Source organism: Mesoplodon mirus (genome assembly GCF_964341445.2).
Source record: "Mesoplodon mirus genome assembly, chromosome: 8".
NCBI classification, from domain to species: domain Eukaryota; kingdom Metazoa; phylum Chordata; class Mammalia; order Artiodactyla; family Ziphiidae; genus Mesoplodon; species Mesoplodon mirus.
The window spans coordinates 105,262,717-105,276,973 of NC_138984.1; the positions used below are offsets into that span (position 1 = coordinate 105,262,717).

Below are 14,257 nucleotides of genomic sequence, written 5' to 3' on the forward strand. Positions count from 1 at the left end.
CCAAGGGCTTCTCACAACCCCTGGGTGGGTGCGCTAGGCCCGACCCTGGGCCAGGTCTGTTTGGACAAGCACCATACCTTGGCCTCTATTTAAGACTGTTTTTCCTTTGGTTTACTCCTGAAACAGCCAATAACCGAGCAAAGATGATCCAAATATGGGTACAGGCGAGCGGCTGTGGCTCCTGCCTCCCTTGCGGCTCACAGATGCCCATGAGTTGGGTGGTCTTGGCAGCCTGGGCGGAGTGAAGCCAGGTGGGAGAGGACTGTGGGCTCCCTGCCACATCCGTGCCCAGGAACTGGGGCTGCACAAATGACACTGCTATTCAGGATGTCACCTCCCCTGGGCCGTGTGTCTGGGTTTTGGACCTTGACCTCACTGCTTTGTTGGGGTGACTTTCCTGTCTACATCTGAGCTGTGGGGCTTAGCTTTCCTTGGGCCGCCTGGGCTGGAACAGGACGATTAGCTACTCTCAATAATTACTGATACAGTCAGACTGACCATCTGAATGCCTTTGACCATGTCGGCTCCCCAGCAGCTCCCCATCACCTATGGTCAAATCCTGTACTTTCTAACTTCGTTACCAACTTTCTACTACCTAGTCCCATTCGGCGTTGCAGGCCTGCCATGCACCAGCCCCACCAAGACGCCTGTCCTCCCTGCTGCTCCTGTGTCTCCCACCACAGTGCTGCTCATACCTGTGAGGCCACCTTGGATGGTACAGGTATCTGGACCAGGGAGATCTGCACTTGAACGCTGGTTCTGAGTTTCTTTACCAGCTGAGTGACCCTGGACAAGTCACTGTAATGCTCAGGTCTCAGTGTCGAGCAAGGCTGAACTATGTCTAAAACCAGGGTACAGGCTTGGGAGGGGAGAACTAAGCTTCCTGGCCTCAGAGAGCCTCTCTTGAATTCCTTTCGGCCTTAGCATCCTCACCCGCAAAATGGAAATATGAGTGCTTCCCCTGTAGGACCGTGGGAGTGACTGACGGGGAACATGGGGCAGGGAGGGCCTGACAGCTGTCTCCTTTTCTTCCCTTTTACTATGCAACCACCTGCATCCTCCAAAGTCAAGCTCCAGCCTTTCTTCTCTGCAACCTTAACCCCTTGCCCTTCCTAGGTCCTGACTGCCCTTCTCCCTGCTAAGCCCTCGCTTTCCCCACTTGTTTTTTGCCTGCCCAGCTGCCTGTGGCTGAGCTTCCACAGGGACTCTGGGAATGCTCCCTGCAGATGCACATTTCACCCTGACTGGGGTTCCCACCTTTGCTTGTTTGCTCTGCAAACATGGACTGGCTGGACCTCAGACAGACCTCAGACACTCATCAACCCTACCTTCCTCAGAGCTTGCGGCCAGCAGTGTTCCTGACAGAGGATTGGCAGTAGCTGCAAACTGACATCTCAGCCTGCCTGATCAGTGTGGCTGGAGTTGAGGGAAGGAGGTGGGAAAGGCCACTTCTATAATCCTTTTCCTCCACACGAGAGGTGAGCACATGCCAGGTCTGAACACGTGGGAGCGCCTGCCCACCCTCCAGGAGAGCGTAGAGGAGGGTGAGAAGGGTAAGCTCAAACACTTCCAGATGAAATTGTTAGAAAAAGGGAGGAAGAGAGATCGCAACAGAGTACATTATTTCAAGAACCCAGGTTATCAAAGACTTAAAGTAACAAACGTACTTTTAATTGATCTATTGATAAAAACTACACAGCAGGATCAGTAAACATTTCAGCCCCTACTCTGTTAGTTCATATCCTGGGCTATTTTGAGCAACTGGGTTAACTAGTTATTTATTAACTTCATCCACAGTATTAGAAAAACAAGGTATTAGATCAGTTTAGGTGAAATGTGTGGCTGGCAGCCAAACCCAGTCCCTTATATTCCATATTTTTTCTTCAGTTCTTCTACTTTGCCGACATAAGCTTTCATGGCGTCTTCCCTGGAAGTCCCTGTAAGGCATCAACAAGATTATTTGTTACAGAGGCAGCATGGTAGAAAGGTAGCAGACTTTTTTTTTTTTTTTGCGGTACGCGGGCCTCTCACTGTTGTGGCCTCTCCCTTTGCGGAGCACAAGCTCCGGATGCGCAGGCTCAGCGGCCATGGCTCACGGGCCCAGCCGCTCCGCGGCACGTGGGATCTTCTCGGACCGGGGCACGAACCCGTGTCCCCTGCATCGGCAGGTGGACTCTCAACCACTGCACCACCAGGGAAGCCCAGGTAGCAGACTTCAGAGCCCTGGTTTAGTGCTCTGAGGCTCAATTTCTCACCTGTGAAGGGGGTGGTGGTTCTACTACCTACACCTCACAGACCTGGCCAGGATTTGACTTGAAGTCCTCGAGGAGCCTGGTCCACAGGCGATGCTCCATAAAGCACTGAGCCCATAATGTGTGTGCAGCTGTCCAGGGCCTGTCACTGGCCTGCTGGCCATGAGTCCCCCTACTGTCATGTTAAGCCTAACATGGGGAGCTGCAGTGAACTATTGGTCCTGCTGACTTTCACAATTGGCTTTGACCTATCACCTATTTCTCTGTCGGGCTCTTATCTCCCTGAGTTGTTATGCTTCCAGGGAAAAAACAAAGCCAGGAACCCTCTTCTCCCCAGATAGAAGCTATGAGAAAAGTTTTGAGAACTCTGAGCACAGCAGCTGGCTCTCGGAGGGGAATATAGAGGACACTGGAGATATCTCTCAGAGACAGTGATGCCCCGAGCCCTGGATTCTACAGTGGAGGAGAGATACTCCCTGGGAATCAGAGTGTGTTCTGGAGCAACGGCAAGCACGTGGGGCCTGAGAATGGTATGGAAATGCCCAATGAGAACGGACAGTCAGACGGGCATTCCTCTTCCAGTTACTTGCAAATCCTAGGAGTGTATTTTTTGTATTCTGGCCCCTTTTGAATTCAAGTGTTTCTCATTTGCAGGAAGACAGAGGGCTTATTCAGAAACAAGCTAGCTAGGGCACAAAAGCTGGCAGGCACTTTAGTGCCAACTTTTGGGTCTTACTGCTGCAGGTGGCACGTGATTAAGTCAAAGCTGGGATACTTCTTGGCTGCTGTTGCTTAGCGTATAATAGCTCCATTCACCGAGGCTACGATGTGCCAGCAGCTTGCCATGCATTAGTTCATTCCTTTTTTTAGGTGCCTTTCTGGCTGGAAGGGAACCGGGGAGGGCTCCTTGGGCTAGAGGGTCACTGCCTGGCCTTGTGGGGGAGAGGGAGGTTTGGACAGGAAACCACCCCTTATTCTGAATACATATAAAGGCCAAGCCAACTCTTATCACCTCCCAGTCTGTTAGTGGCCTGGTCCCCAGCCCCTCCTCTCTCCAGATGATACCATGACTGAGAGATGGTGTTTTTGGAAAAGGCATAAATGGTATTAGAAGAATAAGTAGGCGGCCCAGTTTTTTTTCCATTCTGGCCCTGGTCAAACTGGTTCCCCAGCATGTACCTCATCCACTGTGTTCTCTCTCCTCACCCCTTATACTCCTTAATGAAGAGTATTTCATTACTGGGCTTCCCAAATGAGGGAAACATATTAGAATAATTACCTTTCAGCTCATTCCAGGCATCCCACTTGGCCTTGCCTTTGAGGTCCAACATTCCAGGCCGTTCTTAAACAAGAGAGGGAAAAGACATGAGACCTGCTGCAAGTTCTAATAAGGAACGTTATCAATTTTCTTGCCATGAAAGCTATATTTTATTACACTATTCCTTCTAGGCTCTGCTATGGAGTTAAATGGGTCTAGTAGGGCGGGTTCTGCCTTCAGAAACCCACGTGTACAGAAATCCAAATTTAAAATCTAGAGAAAGTAGGAGGAAAACTGTTCTCATTACTAGAGTCCTTGTCTTATAAGTTAAGTAACTCCAAAATTTCTTTTAAAAACCGTACTTTAATGTTCTTTTTTTTTTTTTTAAAAAAAACAAGTACTACAATCCATTCATCTGGTTTAAAATTCAAACACCACAAGGGGAATACTATAAAGTTTCCTCCCACTCTCCCCACCCAAGTTCCCTCCCACATTATTATCAGTTTTCTGGGTGTCCTTTTCTGTGAACTGTCTGTTCATATCCTTGCCCCATTTTGCTACCAAATTGTTAGTCTATTTCTTGCTGTTTTGTGGGAATTCTGTTCGTGAGGGCAAGCTTCCTTTAAGTTATACCATGGTTTTACACGTATAGACCTGTTATCAGTTGCACTTGGAAAACACACTTATTACTTCCCTGCTGACCTCGTTCACTGCCACACTGAGAAGAAAGCCAAGGGGAGCAATCGCAGCGCCCACAGCCTGGACCACTGCGTCTGAGAAACATCAAGTCTCCCCCCAAGTGCTTGCCAGGAAGCATTCCCAGGGATACCTGAGCGAAACTGCAGCTGCAGGATCATCAACAGAATCCTAGAACTGCACATCCTAACAGCCCTTTCGTGATGATGGAAAGGTTGTACATTTGCATTGTCCAACTCAGGGGCCACCTGCCACTTATGGAAGCTGAGCACCTGGAATGTGGCTTGTGTGACTGGGGACTGAACTGTTGATTTTATTTAATTTTAAGTATTTGCCATTTAAATTTAGATAGATGCATGTGGCTAGTGGCTACTGTATTGGACAGTGCAGCCCTAGAGTGAGCTGATCAGGATGTGATAGATTCCCAAGCCAGTCTACCTATACTTATGTGAAAGCAGGGCAGAGGCCAGTCTCTGTGAAAATCGTGTTTGTCAGAAAAGCTCCTCAGCCATTCTGGTCACCCCCATTTCATCTCTCCTGCCTCCCTAGGAAGATGCAGAGTTTATAAACCCAGGGTAAAACTCACCTTCACCACAAGACCTTTCTGAACTGAGCCCACCCTGTAATCTTTGATTTGGCACTGCCCGGGATCCTTAGCAGCCAGCCCACCAGCTCCACCTTCTACCCTAACTGCAGTGGAACTGGGGGCTACGCTTGCCCTCCTGAACAGGGGCGGGGTGACCTTCTACGCTACTATGGCCACCACCTCTGAATCCTTTCATAGACTGCATCGTGCTGTTGCCATATACTCCTGAGTTTCAGGAACTTATGGGCAGAATGAAAAGTGTCCAAGGCAGAGAAGACAGGATTACAGAATATGGTGGTCCAAACCAAGGCCTCAGAATCTGTACCAAGACTTTATGACAGGGGCCAAATGGTCATGTGGAACTGCTATCATCAAAAACGCTTCTGACGGGCCGCAGGAAGCCAGCTGCTTCTCTGTTCCTGCCATCAGGCTTGGCCTGGCTGCCAAGTGCTCCGACTTTGATCCTGCCCATCTGGGGTGGAAGCAGTATGGTTCAACAGAACTCCTACTGATCTGAGAGCTTGGAGCAAATTTCTTCCAAGCTGGGATCTTTGCTTCCTCCCAAATAGGTGGAAAATGCCGGAGTGAATAAAGTTCTTCCCAAACTAGGATTTGAATACTGCTATATGAGCCACCAAGAAACCAAGAACAGTGCAGGGTCTGTGAACCCCATCCAGGAACATGATCTCTGGGGAACCTCTCCCAGCTTAAACCTCAGGAACCCCATGAACTGCGTTAAGAGTAGGGCAGTAGGACTGTGGGTGGTTTTGAGAGTGAGGTCCCCACCCAGGGATTAAGAGTTCCAGCACCAACCAAGGCTGCTGAGCCTGCTTTGATGAGTCTGGGCCCTCACTCATTTGATGAACCTCAGCATACCTGTATTTATGTCACCCACAGTTACTTGTTTGTAGCGGCTGTAGATGAACAGCATCTCATCGTCTGCTGGCTTGGTCTTGAGGTGCTTAACTTCCTCAGCAGCTTTCTCAAACTCAGCCTAAAGTCGAGGGAGAGAAGAGGCCTGAATAGAGCACAGTAGTGGGGATGGAGGGGTTGGAAAGGCAGCACTCCTCTTGCAGTGCAGGGGAGGAAAAGCAGTCTTTCCTCAACTCAACAGCGCAGCTAGAAAGATTCAGCAAAACCAGGAGGGGAAGCACATCGGTTCACTCATCTGATGAACAACTATGCATTGGGCTCTCTCACTATGCTAGGTATCAGGTGCTGGAAACAGAGGTGAAGGAGACAGGCTAAGACTGCCTGCAGTGGGCATACACTTCACAGAAAAGGCAGCGTGGCCAACTCCCTGGCCAGCACGGGGTCCCAGGACAGCCCTGACTTGCGGATAGGGCTGGCACTGCGTGACTGAAACAGCTGAGAAAGGAACAGGGCATGAGCGCAGCGGTGTCAGCGGCCAGAGCCCGCTGGACCCCTCCCCCTGAGGGAGGGCATCCAGCGCCGACCTCCGACCCAGTGCCTGAATGGAGGGAGGGTAGAGGAACCAAAGGTCGCCCCACACTGCTAGGTCCCAGAAAAGCGTCTACAGTCGAAGGAGGGAAAGACCTCTAGGTCACCCCTCCTCACGCCGGGACCCTCCCCTTGCCTCACGCCGGACACTAGGCCCCTACTTTCCCTGACCTGCAAGCTCTCAACCACGGCCTCCTTGCTTCTCCACTCTGTATGGCGCCCCTACTCCTGCCGTGTACTTCCGGATGGGGCACACGGTCCCCTTACTCTTTCGATCCATGTAACCCACTACATCCTATCTGTCTTCCTAGGCCCTCGCCTCCGACCCCAATTCCTGCTTCACTGCGAAGTCCTCCCCATGGGCAGCTTGCCAGCAGTTGCGGGCTAAGCAGCGGTGTTGGGAGTCCAAACACGGAAAGTTCCGCTTACGGGGCTCTCCGTCCAAAGAGTGCGCTAGGCATGGGTCCAGGAAGAACAGCAGAGCCGGAAGGTAAAGACCTTGCAGGGTTGTGTCTGCGGGATGATCCCCGCGCCAGCCTCCCGCCCCGTGGCACCTTCGCAACTAGGCTGGGCACGCGTTATACCTGAGACATGCCGGCGGCGTTGCAACGATTCCAGGAAGCCCGCGAAGACGGCGAGGAGCAGAAAGCAGTCGCACGAGAGTCAACTGCCAGCGCCTCTAGAGGCGCAGCCGCAGGCCTCCCCAACAGCGCTCAGGCGAGCAAGAGGCAGCCAATCAGGAGCCAGCGGTACGCTGGGGGCGTGCCCAGCCTCGGCGCACTGCCTGCCTCTCCGCGACGCAGGAGGCTTTGCTCGCGCATGCGCACCAGGGAGGAGCTGCATGGGACGCCGGGAGCAGGTGGGGACTGCGGAAGTAGGGAGCTTTCTGTTGTGAGTGCCGTTAGGCCGGGGTGAGAATTCGGTCGCGGGCCACTGAAGGGAGTGACCTGCGATGCAGAGGAGAGGGGATGGAAGCTGACGGGCGGAGGTTTTAAAATTTGTTTCATTAAATCTTGTGTCCGGCCGGAAGTTGCACCGTTGGACAAGTAACCTCTCGGGCTTGGGGAGGGCGAGGGTCCCCACCCCTCTCAGGGGACCAGAAGAGGCCCTCTGGGGATGGTCCCTGGATAATCTCGCGAGGGTGGGAAGCTGGACTGTGTTCGCGAAGGGCGAAGCCGAGACCTCTTCCTTTGAATTTTTGGCACGTTCTGTGGCTTGCTGGTGGCCGTAGTTTGCAGTCCTGTTTTGTTTGTGTGTAGTAATCCATCTGGTGCGTTAAAGTCAGGGACAGTGTCTTATTTGTCTGGACTTAACAAACTTGGCCCGGACTAGGTGCTCAGCAGACATCTGTTAATTAAAGTGACTCCTTCATTCATGAATGCGTACTGAATGGTCGGGTATCTTGCGCCGTTCTAGACCTTGGGAATACAGCAGTGAATAAAACAGATAAATCCCTGCATTCCTGGAACTTACATTGGGGATAATAGTGAATAACGTCAGTTAAATAGAGAGTTTGCTAGGGGGATAGGGAGTTGGAAGTTTGCAGTTTTACATGGTTGCTGGGGGGGGGGCGGGTGGAGGGTTAAGGGAAGGTAACATTTGAGAAAGCCCCTCAAGGAGAGGAGGGAGCATTCCAGGCAGAAAGTTAGTGTAAATGTGTGAGCAGGGAGTGAGGGAAAGATAGGACATGAGGCTGGAGAGTTAAGGAGGCGGCAGGCTGGCTACATGATGCAGAACTTTGACTTTTATTCTGAGTGAAATGGGAAGTTAGAGGCTTCTGAGCAGAGGATGAGGAGACTGAGGGGGGCAGCTTTGCAAGTTTGTTACAGAGGCCGATGTTCTCCATGCGAGAAGGGAGCAGCACAGGTGGATGGGAGAGTTTGAGGGTGATGCCTAAGAGACCCAAAGGGGGAATTTTGTGGCAGCGGTTACAAAGGAGCTGGGTGCAAGGAGGGAACTGATGGAAAATAATTCTCTGGAGATGTTTTAAAAAAGAGAGACCATTCCTCTCCAATTCCTAATTTGTAACGAGATGAGTGGAGTACAGATCCGCGCCCCCAGCCCCCCTCCCCCTTGCGCCGTTAATTTATAGCTGAGGTGTTTAGACTAAAGAAAGTCCAGGTAGAAGCTTTCAGATGTAAGTTCCTAACTTAATAGAGGTCGGGCTTTGTGAAAAGGGAAGAAGTGGAGATGCAATAGCAGGGAACACATCTAGTCTTCAGTCTATGAATAATTTTGTTTGCGAAAGCAAAGCCAAACTAACAAAAATTTTGGAATTAACTTTGGGGAAATTACATTTGAATTATAAGAGACGTGAGTGTCTTCCAAAATGACAGTTCAGAACTGTCTTCACTCCTAGGCTCAGATGAAGCTTGGATTCACTTTTGTTCCATCATCTTGATGGAAATTCAGATTATTCCCTGTGTGGGTCAGATTTGCAGTCAAATATATCTTCCAGTCAGTAGGTTTTAACACGAGGTTTTTGTGTTTGGCACATCTGAAAAGGTTAGGTACCTCTGTTAATGTAATTTTGTTTATATTCCTCCAAGGTTGGCTGGTGTGATTGAGTTTTGAATGGAGTTACACATTGCAGAGAGCACGGCTAGTGTTTAAATTAACTTGGCAGTCTCCAGTTTAAGTGGGGTTGATTTGTTGGTTCCTTTTTTTGGAAGATACTCCACTTTCCTTAAAGAACCAACATTGCACATGGTGGTTTTGTGCCCAGGTTAGTCTACAAAAGTTGCTTAAAGCAACTAAAGTATGGAACTAGTAGCGATTGTGGATCCCAGCGAGCAGGGTGCTCTGTGATCTTGACAAGGACAGAAGAGTGTTTTTCCTTGTTAGAGGGCCCACCCTAGGCCAAGTTTCGAAATAGCTGAAGGCATGCTTTTTGGCTTACTGCTTCCTTCCCTCACTTCTCAGTGACCTATTTTTTTGTAACCTCCACCTGTGGAAATGCTGCCTTATGCCCTGCATTACCGCCTCTAGTCTAGGGAATTGAAATGCCATTCAGCTTTTAGCATAGAGGGTAACAAGTCAGCAGCTGGGATTTAATTTTTAAAAGTAAATTTTAGAGTGTATTTGGGGTTAATAAATTGTATGATTTTTTTAATTCTACGTTTTGACAGTACTGGAAAGGAAATTGCTCTTCATAGCCTGTGAAAAGACAAGTTCGTTGGCTCTGTTTATATCCTTGTAGCAACAATCACAGTTTGTAATTATTTTTGGTAATTATTTTATTTACATTTATTTTTAGTTTAGTTTACTCTTCTACTGTCTGAGCCCCCTTCCCTACATAAGCCAGGGAGGACAGGGGGCACTGTGTATAAATCAATGCTCCGTCTCCAAGTGCCTGGCACTTGTTAGGCACTTAAATTTTGGGTGAATGAACAGAGTGCTTTTTTCTGTATGAAACATATTCCTTCTGATTAGCCATGAACTTAGAAACTAAGTTTATTAGGACTGAATGTGAAACTGGGGGTTAAAGTAGATGAACTCTTGTGCGAGGACCGTGTAGTCTCTTTGTTACACCCCCGGCCTTGGAAACAGAACACCTGATACGCTAAGGGAAGATGGGAACCTGATGAGCCAGCTCGTTAGCCTGACTGACCGTCCTAGTTAGTGGAGAGGCCATTATCATTATTGCAGCTTGCCCTCACACCCTTGGGTTGCCAGTTTTGACTACTCACAGACTTCACTTGCTGGGTCTCAGTGGAAAGCCAGTCGGGCAAGTTATATTAACAGGTGAAAGCAGTTCTTGCCCAGTAGGTGTGAAGAATAGTTTAGTATTTCTTGGTATAAACTAAACCTCTAATTTCTAAGAATAACCTAACCATTAAAACGTGAAAATCAATAAAAAGCTTTACAGTAAAGCTTCAGTAGAAGGCAAGGGTTAGAGTATTCACAAATGATGGATTATATTCATTTGGTATTTGTTTTCCAGTTTCTTGGAATGGGACTCCTGAGGCATGGCTCCACCAAAGCTGGGAGGAGAACAGTGTGTTTTAAAGGGAAGGAGGTGTTACTGAACCCAGCTGGGGTCTGCTCGCCCGATGGGCGGCAAAGCCAGTCTACTAACACGGGCTTGTGGTGAAGGAATGCACAGCGTTTACTGTACAGCAGGGCACCAAGCAAGGGAGTGGGAGAAGCCTCCTAGCCACTCCAACTTGGTCTTTGAGTTAGGGGCTTTTTTTAAAAGGGGAAGAACAAAGAGGCTGGGATTAATCATTGTTTCGTCACATTTCTTAATTGTAGTTTCTAGTTTTGGGAGTCAAGATGTCTCTGGTTTACCATTCTCTGGCCAGGTGGTCCATGGCTTGGGGATCTGTTAGCTCATCTTGCCCTGGAGAACCAACCTGAGTTTGTACGTTAATGATGATGTCTATAATAGCAGTTTTAGGACATTAAAGATGTTATCGACAACAGCAATTGTAGTCATCTGACTTGGTTGATTAGTGCTCAGTTAGCACAGGATTGGGGTCTGAGGGGACAAGAAAGGGAATAAAATTTTGGGTAAAGAGATTAATCATAAACTTGGTAAGGGAACTTGGTTTTAGGGGGACTTGGGTTCAGAGGCACTTGCGAAATGCTCTGGGACAGGAGTGGAGAGAGCTGGGCAGAGTTGGGCGCCTTTGTTTTGTGAAGGGTGGGGAGGTGACAGCTGAGGGGATGGCGTAAAAATGTACCATAGCTTTTCTTTCCTTTCTTTCTTCTTTTTTTTTTTTCTCCTTCCCCCCTCTTATGTCTCTTTTCCTTTTCTGATGATATAACTGGTGAGGGGAGGCCTGGCAGCTGGAGGTCTCAACCAGCCTTCCCCTTTGCCATTCTTTTCTTCCTTTGGGTGTTCGTATTCAGAGAAGTTGCAGCAAGTTGGGTGAGAGGAGAATGGGTGTGTGTGTGTGAGACGTAAGCGTGTGTGATTCTCACCTTTCCCCTGATTTTGCCCAGCCAGCATGGCTTGGGGTCGGGGTTGGTTTGGGCTTAGTTGAGACATGGAGACCAGGGCTTGGATGGGGGTCAGGGTTCCTGGTGGAAAGTGTCCTACACTGGCCGGGAGTAAGGAAGGAAGGAAGGAAGGGAGGGAAGACTCTCTTTAGAGTTACTTATATGTAAGTTGGTCATGCAGTGGTCAAGTATTCTGTTTAGAAATACTTATGACTATGGGCAGGAATAATGAAGTGTTTTATGAAGTTATCTTGCGCTCAGTACTGTAGTTCTTGCTCAGCTTCTTTAGAAGTATAAACTCTCTTCTAAATCTACATGGTCTTCCTCATCTTTGCCTATTAACCTAGCTCCTAGTTGCACAGGACAAGCACTTGGTAAATGCTTTGGAACTAGATTGTTAGAGATGATTTTTCTAGTGAGCTCTTTTATTGCCTGTCAACAAAAAAGATTAGAAATATAAAAATCTGATGACAAATGATTTGGCTGATAATTCTTTTGGAGATAATGCCATTTTAAAAAAACTTTGTTTTGAGATAATGCCATTTAAAAAAAGCCACCTTATTTTTATTTTGAGATAATTGTAGATTTATGTGCTCCCCAGCTCCCCCAGCATGAGGGATCTTAGTTCCCCGACCAGGGATCGAACCCTTGCCCTCTTCAGTGGAAGCGCAGTGTCTTAAACACTGGACCGCCAGGGAAGTCCCTTTGTGCTCTTATCGTTAAATAACACAGAGATCCTTTGTACCCTTTACCCATTTTATCCCAGTGGTAACGGCTTGTACAACTACAGTACATGCCACAAACAGTACATTGACATTGATATGTTGAGGATACAGAACATTTCCATCATCATCCTTATGTTGCCCTGTGAGAGCCACAGCTGCTTCCCTCCTGCCCACCCCCCCGCCCCTGCTCCTGGCAGCCAGGAATGTGTTCTTTCTATTGCTATAATTTGTCATTTCAAGAATGCTCTACAAGTGAAATCATGAAGTTTGTAATCTTTTGGGATTGGCTTTTTTACTCAGCACAACTCTCTGGTGGTTCATCCAGATTGTTGTGTGTACCAATAGTTCTTTCTTATTGCTGAGTGTATTCCATCATATGGATGAACCAGTTTGTTCAACCATTCACCTGTTGAAGGACAAAGCTGCTGCTAGTACAGAATCTGTACTCATGTACAGGGTTTTCTGTGAACATGTTTTCATTTTTCTGGGATAAATGCCCAGGAGTGCAAATCTGGGCCATATGGCCATTCCATGTTTGGTTTTGTAAGAAACTGCCTTTGTGGCTACACCCTTTTATTATACATTCCTACCAGCAGTGAATGACAGATGCAGTTTCTCCATATCTTTGCCGGCATTTGGTGTTATCACTTTTTTATTTTAGGCATTCTGATAGGTGTGTAGTGGTATCTCATTATGGTTTAGATTTGCATTCCCTAATGACTAATGATGTTGAACATATTTTCAGGTGTTTATTTGTGCAATCTGTATATCTCTTCTGTGAAATTTCTCTGTGTCTTTTGCACGTGTTTAAATTGGATTTTTTTTTTTTAAAGAAAGTTTTTTGTTTGTTTTTTTTTTTTAAGAGTATCTGACCGTTGAAATTGGAACTCTTTTTTATTTTTATTTTTATTTATTTATGGCTGTGTTGGGTCTTCGTTTCTGTGCAAGGGCTTTCTCTAGTTGTGGCAAGCGGGGGCCACTCTTCATCGCAGCCTGTCTTGTTGCGGTGCACAGGCTCCAAATGCGCAGGCTCAGTAATTGTGGCTCACGGGCCTAGTTGCTCCACAGCATGTGGGATCTTCCCAGACCAGGGCTCGAACCCGTGTCCCCTGCATTAGCAGGCAGATTCTCAACCACTGCGCCACCAGGGAAGCCCTGGATTTTTTTTAATGTTGAATTTTGGGAGTTCTTAATATAGTCCAGATACTATTCCTTTGTTGGATATGTGGTTTGCAAATGTTTTCTTCCAGTTTTTATTTTGTTTTTTTCATCCTCTTAACAGAGTCTTTCACACAGCATAAGTTGAAATCCAGTTCTTCCAGTTTTTTCTTTTGTGGATTACACTTTTGGTGTCAAGTCTAATAAACCTTTGCCTAGCCCTAGATCCTGAAGATTTTCTCCTGTTTTTTGTAAAAGTTTTATAGTTTTGCATTTTAAAATTAACATAATGAGGTTTGAGTTAATTTTTGTATAAGGTGTAAGATTTAGGTTGAGGTTCTCCCCCCCCTCCCCTGCCCCCTTGGATGTCTAATTGCTGCAGCACCATTTGTTGAAAAGATATCTTTCCTCTATTGAACTGGTTTTGCACATTTCTCAGTAATCTATTGGGCATATTTATGTGGTCTTTTCTGGGTTCTGTCTTCTGTTGATCTATGTATCTATTCCTCCACCAGTACCACAGAGTCCTGATTATTGTAGCTGTATAATAAGTCTTGAAATTGGGTAAAGCGATTCTTCCTACTTTATTCTTTTTCAAAATTGTTTTAGCTATTCTAGTTATTTTCCCAATCCATATGAATTTTAGAATCGTCTTGTCTGTGTCTACAAAAGAAAAAATCTTGCTGTGATTTTGAACAGAAATTGTGTTAAACTTGCATATCAATTTGGGGAGAATTGATATTTTTACCATGTCTATGAACACAGCATGTTTCTCCATTTATTTTGATCTTTGTTTCTTTCATCAGCAGTTTGTAGTTTTCAGTGTAAGTCCTGTGCATGTTTTGGTAGATTTATACCTGAACATTTAATTGTTTTTGAGTGATTGCAAATGGTATTATACTTTTAATTGTGTCCATGTGTTCATTTCTAGTATATAGAAATACGATTGTTTTTTTGTATTTGTATAATTGTTTATCTTGTATCCTGTGACTTTGCTGAATTCACTTATTCTAGATGTGGTTTTTTTTTGTTTGTTAGATTCCTGTTCCTTGGCATTTTCTATGTAGATTCATTTGCAGATAGGGACAGTTTAATTTCTGATGTATGTGCCTTTTATTTCCTTTTCTTGCCTTATTGCACTGACTAGAACTTCCAGCACTATGTTGAATAAGAGTGA

General features: G+C 46.9%; 2 protein-coding genes across 8 annotated transcripts in view; one reads left to right on the forward strand and one right to left on the reverse strand.

Moving 5' to 3' along the window:
- Positions 1-1,649: 1,649 nt before the first annotated feature.
- Positions 1,650-6,962, reverse strand: DBI (diazepam binding inhibitor, acyl-CoA binding protein). The gene is made up of 4 exons (XM_082630796.1): positions 6,838-6,962; positions 5,669-5,786; positions 3,532-3,594; positions 1,650-1,937 (listed from the first exon to the last, which is right to left on the reverse strand). Exons 1-4 carry the CDS (start codon positions 6,844-6,846, stop codon positions 1,864-1,866), a joined length of 264 nt encoding a protein of 87 aa, XP_082486922.1. The 5' UTR covers positions 6,847-6,962; the 3' UTR covers positions 1,650-1,863.
- A 108-nt stretch (positions 6,963-7,070) lies between these two features.
- The window catches only part of LOC309809566 (UPF0538 protein C2orf76 homolog), a 97,171-nt gene continuing 89,984 nt past the window's right edge, over positions 7,071-14,257 (forward strand). For 2 of the 7 annotated variants that reach the window (XM_082630794.1, XM_082630787.1), the window contains exon 1: positions 7,071-7,112. The gene's annotated coding sequence lies outside the window, so the exon portion shown is untranslated. The other 5 variants (XM_082630788.1, XM_082630792.1, XM_082630791.1 and 2 more) reach the window with 5 other exon arrangements.

What these genes read in the sequence shown, in the direction of transcription:
- DBI (XM_082630796.1), bottom strand. An exon ending in TGTGGGTGACATAAATACAG is followed by an intron (nt 3,595 to 5,668) that starts GTATGCTGAGGT and finishes CTCTTGTTTAAG; the next exon opens with AACGGCCTGGAATGTTGGAC. An exon ending in TGCCTGGAATGAGCTGAAAG is followed by an intron (nt 1,938 to 3,531) that starts GTAATTATTCTA and finishes GATGCCTTACAG; the next exon opens with GGACTTCCAGGGAAGACGCC.